The sequence below is a fragment of the Limulus polyphemus genome, unplaced genomic scaffold (assembly GCF_000517525.1).
Source record: "Limulus polyphemus unplaced genomic scaffold, Limulus_polyphemus-2.1.2 Scaffold2157, whole genome shotgun sequence".
In the NCBI taxonomy this organism is placed as follows: domain Eukaryota; kingdom Metazoa; phylum Arthropoda; class Merostomata; order Xiphosura; family Limulidae; genus Limulus; species Limulus polyphemus.
This window is the reverse complement of record NW_013667767.1, coordinates 192154-203185: the sequence shown is the minus strand read 5'-3', so window position 1 is coordinate 203185 and position 11032 is coordinate 192154. Positions and strand designations below refer to the sequence as shown.

Here is an 11032-nt window from a genome sequence, read left to right as displayed (position 1 = left end):
CCCATTCTAAAGGCCAACTACCTTGTTAGAAAAATGAAACTTAGCTGAAGATGATTCCTACCTTGCCAAAGATTATATTTGTGGCCCCTAGTTCCACTATTCTCACTGTTAAATATGAAAAAAAAATGATGCATCAACACTATCAATTCCTTTTACAATCTTAAACACCTCAATCAGATCCCCTAACTCTTCTTTTCTCAAGAGAAAACAATTTGAGTTATTTCAGCGTATCCTTGTATGACAACTCCTCCATCCCAGACACCATTCTAGTAACCCTTTCCAACAAAGCAATGTCTTTCCTAAGGTAAGGAGCTCAAGACTGAACACAATATTCCAAATTTGGCCTCACCAGTGACCTGTACAATGAAATTATAACCTCTTAAGACTTGTATTCATTATTTCTGTAGATACAACCTAAAATCCTATTTGCTCTACCATTAGCAACAGCACATTGCTTGGATTGCTTTAGAGACTGATCAACTACTACACCAATATCCCTTTCCTTCATAACACTATGAAGGTTATTCCCATCCAAATTATACTTATAGTTCAAATTATGATAACCCACATGCATTCTCTTGCATTTATTATAATTAAAACCCATCTGCCATTTATTTGTCCAACTCACTAAATGATCTAAATCCTTTTGTAAATCAGCAGCATCCTCTTCATACTTACCAACACCCAATACCTTAAGAACCCCATCTACAAATTTAAGTACTTTATTGACTATTTCCTCATCTGTGTCATTGATGTAAATCAAAAAGAGCAAAGGTCCTAAGACTGAGACCTGAGGTACCCACTTGCATCTTGTATATTTACACTTGTAAGTTAAGTGCTATGTTTTATATCAAAATTCAAAATATCAGTATTTTAAAGACTAGTTGATTTATCTGTTGTAATTTTTAATCACACTATAAGAATATTTTAAGCTACCTCCTAGAAATATCTTGATTTAATTTTTTAGTCCCTCAGAATGATTGAATGTACATAAAATTTCTAAGAAGGAAAAAATATATATAGTATGAGATTGGTAAAATAGTCATATTTCATTAAATAATTTGGTTCAAAATTGATATAAGTGTTTACATAATTGTGTTTTGTGGAAGTTTGCAGGAGTACATTAAAAATAAAAAAGCTTCTTAGATGACAAGATTAATGTTAAATTCGAAATCTATTCAGTTCCATAATTATTTCATAATGTTTTAATTGAGTAGTAACATCTCTTTTTACTTTATGTTAATTTTCCAAGTTACAAAACTATCAGAAGATTTGATATGATTATTTTTGTCAAGGTTTTAAAATTCAGTTTGTGTTAAATGAAATAATTGAACTATAAAAGTTGATAGTGGAAGTGGTCTTTAACTTTGCTAACTATTATACTGTATGTATGGTAGTTAAAATATATATCTGTTTTAGAATTAATTATTGTGTCTTCATGTTAAAGTAGGTTTGTTATTCTAGCCTTATTACATATGTTTGCTGGGCCCTTAGTTATATATTTAACCCTAAAAGATTACATTCCTAGGAGATACTAGTGTAGTGGAAGGCAAGCACTTCTCATAAAGATATATAAGTAATAGATGGTGTTACTTATTTTAACCTGTTTATAGGTTAAGTCTTTATTAGTGTTGTGATAAATTCACCTGTGATGTAATGTTTCCCTGGAAAATTATACCATAGCAGGGTTTCTTTTTATAACATTAAAGTGTAGGTAGAACAAGAGTTTGTATGTTTAGCATAATTTGAAAGCCTCTTGTTTGTTTTTTTTATACTCAAGACCTTATGCATGCCTTGTATTTTTTGCAAAATTTGTAAGAGGTTACATTTAGTATTTCTAAGATAATAGGTTTGAATTGCAATAATAATAAAATTTGCTGTTGAATTAGGTGAGGTAGGAATACTAGGTTTAGCAGCATTAGTTCTTTACGACATGATTTATTTACACTTTATGAGCTAATGTGAAATATCTATTCAATTTCTTTGAAACTTAAGTTAATAAATAAATATCTTAATTCTGAATGCCTAACTTTCTGGATTTTCTATTTTACAGAAAATCTTTTTTTTTTCCTCCTTGTTTCTTAAAAATTTGCTTTACATCAAAACTAACCAAACATGTATCTGAAATAGTTGTTAGTAGCATTATGGTTAAGAACTTAGGTTTAGTGGTCCTAAGATAAGAAGGGAATTAATGGTCTACTCACAAGTAAAGTGTATATTCAAATTTTACTTTATGCAAAGACAGTCTTGAGAGATTAAATGATCTGTTGTTGTCCTTTTGTTATGTAAGCAGAGTAAAAGGGTGACTTTAGTGGTTTTCATGCATGTTGTATTTTCAGTTCAAAGAGAGTAATTTTTTCTTCAGATACTTTTCACACCAACCCACAATACCAGTTGATCCTACCAGATACTCAAGAATTACTCATCTCTCTCAACCAACACACTGTTCTTGAACCAAAAGTAATTGGTTTTACTTTATATCAGGTGAGGAATAGCCATTTAAGAATGCAGAAGAATCTCTTTGTAGTTATACATTTTGATTTTTTAAATTTACTATTGAAATGTATAAAATCTGTAAGGAACTGTGGGTGTTTGTTATCTTGCATGCTACATTTCTGGGTTGTGACCTCTGTATAAAGCTCTATTTGTCAAAATGACTTTTTTAGTAATGATATATTATATTTATATCAATTGAAATGTATACATTAATTCTTACAATTATATTTATCATAAGACATTAGTATTTGGCATATTACATTTTCAAACACTACATTCTTAATCTAATTGCTTAGGGATTTTCTTGAATTAAAAGAGCGTGTAATAATAGTATTCCAACAGTTCTATACTTATCCACTGCTGTTAATGTGTCTCATTAAATCCAGATCTCTTCAGGCCAGCTGGTATACAACAAACACAGCAGTGGTTGAAACACTATTTATATAAGCCATTTAACACAATAACAATTGTTATGGCGTGTATGTCTTTTATAAGCTGGTGAAGAATGATTACAATTATATTCATCATAAGACATTAGTATTTAAAAAGTGTGGGTTAATATTAAAAAGATAAAGAAAATAACCTAAGAAAATAACATAAAATTAAGAGAAGTTATAAGTCAGTATAAATGTATACATGCTTAATTTTTGAAAATGATATTTTCATATATATAATAAATTAAAACTAAATATGTATTCTGTTTGAAGCTGCCCAAGTCTCCTGTTGAAACATTAGGAAGATCATTTTTCAAGAAAAACAAGTCACTAGTGAACTCGCAGTATAGCAACAGTAGACAGGTATAGTACATATACTTATATATTTGTAACATAGGTGTCAGAATCCAAGTATATGCATGTGTGTGTGTGTCTAGGGTAGGGAGGCAAAATTAGAAGTAAATCAAACTTGTAAAAATTCTGCTGCAAAGGGTAGATGGGAACTAGAAGGGGTAGGGGACATGTCTCCCAAGAAAATATTTAAAATTAAAGTGTTAATTTGGATCTATTTTGATTAAATTGGGGGGGATCAAGATATGATGGAAATTGGGAACAACAAGCAGAATTAATGCATAAAAATAAGCAGTTTCCTGATGTTTATGAATTATTTTTTATGTCAATCTTCTTATCTCCTATCTTTTCAACTCTGTCTCCAGCTACTATATATATTTTATAATCTTATATGTTCTTAGTAAGTCATTATTTTGGAGAAAACATACAGTTTTAGTTGTAGAAATTGTAAAGTTACCAACATTTATATTAGGCTGAAGTGGGGGTTGATTCCTCTGTATTTGAGATGAAGGGACCTTGGCCTTCATGTACTGATGTCTTTGTATAATATTATTATAAAATAAGCATTTCCGTAAATTTCCTGTTTTATAGAATGCTCTGTGTTTTATTTAAATTTCCTCAAAATATTATTGTAGCTTGAATAAAAATAAATCGTTACTTTAAAAACAAAATCAATATCAAATCCAGATATCCATGAAATGTGACCTTGATCAAGGTGGCTATGTACTTTTACCAACAACCTTTGAACCAGGACAGGAAACCAGCTTTACCTTACGTGTCTACTCAACCAAGTTGATTAAACTAAAGTAAGTGGATTACGTGTTGTTTTTGCTAAAAATAAAAACCCAGTAATTCATTATTTGTAGTATATGAACACTGATAAATCATTGAATATTTGAAAAATAAGCTGCATATATGTGAAATTTTTTTACCATTTTAAATTATGAAAAAATTCAAGGTGTATTCCAAAGCTTGGAAGTGTTAATCATTTTTATGGTGAAAATATTGTGGAGAATATTTAAATTTTTAACAATTAAGAATTTGTCTTCAAAATACTATTTTTTTTTTTTAGTTATTCATATTAATTATGGTAATATTTTTAAAGTCTGCAGTTTTGTTTTAAAATTAAACATGATATTTCTTTAATAATTTGTTGTTTTTTTTATTACTAAAGATTACTTGATTGTGTACCTGCAGCAGTGAAACCAGCAATTATGAAGGTAAACCCATTTAAACAGATTTTATGTAAGAAATACAGAGACTTTTTCATATGTGGACCCTTGTTAGAAAGTGTTTTATGTAGATATGTTGTACATTACATTATGGAAGAAATGGGCTTTAAGAATTGTCATAATAATCTTTATAACTTAATGTATTTGATGAAGGTTAAATTACTAAATTGATCAAAACTTTGAAGAAACTCTTTGGGAATTTTGAGCAATTTGTAAAAGTAAAGAATAAAATAACTAAAAGACATGGGCATGTAATTGCCACAGTGCTTTAATTTATAGATATGTAGTTCTCTACTGAGTAGCTAGTTTAGATTTATAAACTTTAGTACTACTGTTTTAGGATGAGATTTTGGAGAAACTGTTTGGTTATTTCAAATCAATTGTTTTAGAAATAAAATGCATCATAATTCTTATCTTTTAAATAATTTTGATAAATAACCAGTTGTCAAGAAGCAAAGTTCTGTTACATAAATTATAAATTATTTGAAGTTATGCAATTTCTCTGGTTTCATCTCGGACACTTACTACTCTCGTACAGTAGAATTTAGTCTGTGTATTGTTGTTAATACCCGTGGATTTATACATGAACAATGGAAAATCAAAAAACAATAATAATAACAATTTACTTTTGGAAGAACCAAGACTGTAAAGTAGAGACTGAATTGATACAAACTTGTTCTAAAAACGTTTTAAGTACCAGAAGTTGTCTTTATAGTCTTGAGTTTAGAAGTTAATTTACCACTTCATAATAATATTGTAAATAAAGGTATATTTTTTTATTATTCTAGGCTCCTCCTTCTTTTGATAGTAAAGTCAGCTCCTACGAAACCATTTTCTTACAACTGGCAGATGAGGTAGGAGAAGTTTGAAATAATTTTCACTTACTAAGTTGATAATTAAAATTTAATCTTATGTTCTCTAGTGTTTCTCAAACTAGGCAAATTCATTTTTGGTTTGTCCAGTAATGTAATTTGTGTTATCTTTCCAGTTACCTAGAAAATATTTTTGATAAATTCTTCAATTTCCTAGAATAAAGGCTAGATCATATTATGCATATTTAAGCATAAAACAGTATAAACAGGTGTATAATGATAATTTTTTTCACACTGGGTGAGCTCGAAGTGAGAATTAATTTTCACAGCTTAAAGAGATCACTGCTTGTGTAACATAACAACCCACTCTTTGTCAGTACTAACTTATATGAACATTAGTTGTTGCCTTGTCATGACTTCTAGGAAAAACAGAACCTTTAGCAACATATTTATTTGTTAATGATTAAAATGAAAACTTCAGTGGTGAAATACTAAAAAAGTAAATCATATAGATACCCTTGATGAATCTTACCTCCTTTTTCTCAGTGATTGAAACAGCCAAAGTTATATGGTTTCCTGTTATTATGGAAATTTGGTTAGCTGGTAGGCCTATATAAGAGAAACAGTTGTGCACATTTTCAGACTAATATTCAAATTTGTACTAAGTTAGGCCTTCTCAAAGATATGGAAGCTCAGAATTTTTAAGATATCTTTTAAAATATGTACTGTTTAGGTTATTATGGAGACGAAAGATTGTGTCTATCTGGCTGGAATTTTCTTCTTGAGATGACGTAACTCAAATTATTATAATTCTGATATAACATTACCCTTTGGCTCAAATGTACACACTCAATGGCTTATCAAACTTTAAATTTTATGTAGTTACAAGTATATAATAATACTTTTTAGATTTTAACTATATGTTATTCTAGAATCTCAACATTTGCACACAGTAAATTGATAAAAGCATAGAACAAGAGAGCAGAATTCAAACTTTAGGAGATACACATTGAACAGAATCTACTTTAGCTGTGACGTTAGGATTGTGTAGACAATATTTTTTTACCTTTGGCATAACATTTTTCTAGTTTAGTTAACTTTTCTTCTTTTCCTTTAAAAAAAAGGTACAAGATGAAATTTTATGTGTGAATGAGCATTATAATAATTTCTTTTCAGGCACATTGTGCTTATATATTAAGACTAAAAAACACAAAATCCAACAGTTTTTGGCAAAATGAAAGGTAAAATCTTTATTATTGGTTATAGCCAATTAATTTCAGTAGCCTTATGATGGAGCTGTTTTACCAAAACTAGATTTTACCTTTCGTTGTGCCAAAAAATATCAGGTTTTGTGTTTTTACTTTTAATATTAAGCATCATAATTGTGGACTTTTTTGTATATACTATTTCTATACAGACAACAGATTTTTTGTATTTCACAATATAACATGTTTTGTTTCACCTAATTTTTGTCACTGCTTCTGTGTTAGTGTCAGTGTTTTATGTATATGTGGGCTAAGGATTCTTCTACAGTAGGTGTCTGTGACTTGTTGGCGATAAATTCGACAATAAATGGACAGTACACACTCCACTTGTTTTAAAACAATATATTCAAAACAAGCCTAACTATGTTCAAATATTCTTTACACTATGGATATCAGTTGTATCTCAAACCCTAAATAATTTCTTATCAAAAGTCCACTTAGGCTGATTCAATTACTTTAGAATCCAATTGACAAGATGAACTATTTTTCTCTGCTCTTATCACAATAGTATCAGTGAATAATTCACTTACACTACCCCATGGGTTACCACAGTTGTATCCTGAACTTCAAATAATTGCCTCCTTTTTGTCAAATATCACACAGATGAGTTCAATTACCTTAGAATTCTTTCACCCTTTGACATGACAAATTATTTTCCTTATCTCTATCAAACTGTGAAACTCACTTTAAAATATTGCCTGTTATGGCTAATCACTCACCTGCCGACTAACTTCACATTTTCTTTCACTAACTCATTTTCTGACTGAACTGCACTTATTTTCTTCACTTTACTTCACTTGACTTGTGCTCGCTTGGTTGCCTATATTTATATTTTGCCCAACTGAGGCCTCAAGCTTTCTCTAAACAATTTGAGCAGCACTGTAAGTTAACAATACTCACTTAAGGTAATGAGAAAAATGCCAAAAATATCCAGTAATGTGACATCAACAATATTAGCAAAGCCTAGACAACAATGTAATTGCAAACACAATGTATGACTCATACAGAGTTACATAATGAAATTTTGTTACAGCCAACACTTAAAACAATTCATCTTCAACACTCCTGTCTTAAAACTAAACAATCATTAAATATTAACTCATAAAATAAATTAAACAATAATGTCTACTTTAAACAGACTTGTATCTCCAACAGTTAGAAAGTGATGGTTTAATTGTTATGTCACTCAGATAACCTCTGCATGTTAATAACAATGTACAAGTTCATAATTTGATATTAGGACTGTATCATGTATATTCCACAAAACGTTTTCTAGCACATTAAATGTATATGGAAAGAAAGTGAGTGGCATGGTTGCTGACTTCAATGCTAGTTTTATATTAGAACTGTATCATGTGTGATATGCAGGCATACAATGCATTTTACACCTTCTTATTTTATTATAGAAATTTTTGTATATTATAAAGTTATTCAGTTTTTGCATAACAAGTAGTCTAGAAAACCATCAAGTTAGCTTCGTTCTAACTACCTTTGTTATTTTCTGGAGATAATACTGTTCTATCAGTGAGGGGTATTGTTATAATGCTGTATATTGTGCAGTAATGTAAGTATCCTTCAATGGTAGGTCAAATGATATATTGAGGTTATGGCCTCTATATCAAATGGTAATGACCAGTCAGGTGGATGGTGTTAGTCACTAGGGATAATTCCGACATTTTCTATTACATAAGATATATTAGATTTAAATGTTATACAAGATCTCAAGTGAGTTGGTTGATGGAAAAACACCTCAAGGAAACAAGATCAGTTAATTGATTCACAAGCCTAGTGAAAGGTGACCACCCAGTGTCAGTTGCATGTATGGACACTGTATTTTTGTCTTGGATAAAGACTTCTCATTTTGTATTGTACATAGTGTCCAATGTCTTTATTTCTTAGCTTTAAACTTAGTATCATTAAGTGATTTGTCATGCTGATCCTCCCATTATAAAGTTGGCATATCTAAGACTCTTGGGAATATAAAATGTATATATCACAGAATTTATTCGAGTACATTAGATGCATATGGCAAATAAAGTGGTATAGCTACTGACTTGTATACTATGCTCAAATAAGACACCTTAGTACAGTTATTTTAACAATACACTGTATAAAATAAAATGTTACATGCTTAAGCTATAGGAAACATTGTTGTTTAAAGAAATTACTAAACTTTTTTCCATCTTGTGCTACATATGAAACTCAACAAATGTAAATAAATTTAAATCTATGTTTATTTATAAGCAAGATTATATTGTTGCTAATTTTTCCTACAGAGTAAGCGACAGGAAATTATTAAAATTATATTGGTTTTGTAATTAAAATACATATAATTAAAAACAACATCAGACACCTTCCACTTTTCTTGTATGTCAAAAGTCACAGCTAAAGTATGTATCCATATTTCAGAGCCATTTTAGCCAGATAGATATAATATTTCAACCAGAGGCATCACTAGGCACTGGCACACAGGGCCTGTGCCCCGATTCTACTTAACAGTGCTCCAAATCCAGTTGGTATCTTGAAACATCTGAATGGAAAACCATGATTGATATTGTACTGAAACACTGAAACTCCCTTGCCTATGGTCCAAGTCCTGAATTTTTTTTAAGTACCTAATGATGCCTCTGAGTTCAACTGAAAATGAACTGAAAATGAAAATATACCCATCCTGCCTAAATGCAGGATGGGTATATATATATATATATTGCAAATTCTTTCAAAACCTTCATATATTTGGGAGGCTGTAATCTTGTTAATATCTAAGATAATATTCTGAAATTTGTTATTCTTACCTTTGTACATTATCAAAATATCCTTATTGAATTAGAACTAGCTTTGAAATGTTAAAGCTGGAACACATTGCAATATTGGTTGAGTTGACATTCAATGATCTACTATGGCATTGAAGTTAACAATATCCTTTAAATAAATTTAACATTTTGTTATGATGGATTGAGGTTATGGCCTACTCTGTATTAAATGTTAATGTAGAGATAGAGATAGAACCTCTATGCTTTGCAAGAAATGTGTATTTATTGATTTGAGAATCAATTACATAAGTAAAAAGTATAGTATAACCAGATGTGTAAGACTGGTATTGTTGGTGAGAGAAGTAGTCATGTTTAACACAGATTTACAAGGCTAAGTAAGTTCAGGTCACATTTTTACCTGAACCTGAAGAGTAAAGAATATCACATCTGCTAAAAAAAAACAGTAATCCTGACTGAATTTCTATTGCATAAGAATAGTACAATTCAGTCAAGAAAATATTGTAGGAAGGATATTTTTACATATTTGACAACTATAGTGTATTCTACCATTGTTGTAAATTGTGTAAAAATCTATATATAAATTGTAATCTTAACTAGATGTTGCTGTGTCATTGAAGCTAATATATTTTAAACTGCATGTTCATATTTTTCATTTTCATGTTTATATAATTATGTAAAAATCTACATATAATTCATAATCTTAACTGGATGTTGCTGTGTCATTGAAGCTAATATATTTTAAACTGCATGTTTATATTTTTCATTTTCATGTTTATATAATTGTGTAAAAATCTATGTATAATTCATAATCTTAACTGGATGTTGCTGTGTCATTGAAGCTAATATATTTTAAACTGCATGTTCATATTTTTCATTTTCATGTTTATACAATTGTGTAAAAATCTACATATAATTCATAATCTTAACTGGATGTTGCTGTGTCATTGAAGCTAATATATTTTAAACTGAATGTTCATATTTTTCATTTTCATGTTTATATAATTGTGTAAAAATCTACATATAATTCATAATCTTAACTGGATATTGCTGTGTCATTGAAGCTAATATATTTTAAACTGCATGTTTATGTATTTTATAGCGTATATATCTGAAATTAGATATTTACATTATTGTTTTTGTGTGTGAAGAGAAGTTATTGAAAGATTTTATAAAATAATGTATAAGATTTTAAAAATATTACATGCACAGAAGTCAGTTGATTGTGTAATTGTGTCTTTTTAAGTTAATTTTTATTGAATGAATTATTATGTATCAAACATTTATAAAACTATAACAATAGAGAGTAAAGTGATGAAATTTCATTGCCTTTTTAGAACAATTTATAATTGAGAATATTTACCTCATATTTCTTTTTGCATCCTGCTACACATTAATTGATTTTTTTGTGTTTAAAACATTATAGCACAGGTCAGTGAATGTATTTGAACTTCAAGAACTGTTAGAAGCATGCCTTCCAAATGGTATGTCCACATCTAACTATTTGATTAAATATCATAATTTTAGTTTGTTATATTGTAGGGAACTTGAGAGAATGCAAGATATTAGACTTTAACTTTTAGAGTAACAAAAACCAAATACAGTTAAAGAATAGTATTTGAAATTTTTAATGGTACAAATGATGCTTATTGTTTATTTGTAATTAAGCAC

The 11032-nt window shown here is 29.2% G+C and overlaps 1 protein-coding gene across 1 annotated transcript in view; it reads left to right on the top strand.

Moving 5' to 3' along the window:
* The window catches only part of LOC106466121 (calpain-C-like), a gene marked incomplete at its 5' end in the record, with an annotated part of 23728 nt that overhangs the window by 4143 nt on the left and 8553 nt on the right, over positions 1–11032 (top strand). The window contains 6 exons of the mRNA XM_013926359.2: positions 2366–2484; positions 3204–3293; positions 3969–4087; positions 4456–4501; positions 5302–5367; positions 10788–10845. Coding sequence (XP_013781813.2) covers positions 2366–2484; positions 3204–3293; positions 3969–4087; positions 4456–4501; positions 5302–5367; positions 10788–10845 — 498 coding nt within the window. The remainder of the gene's footprint in view (positions 1–2365; positions 2485–3203; positions 3294–3968; positions 4088–4455; positions 4502–5301; positions 5368–10787; positions 10846–11032) is intronic.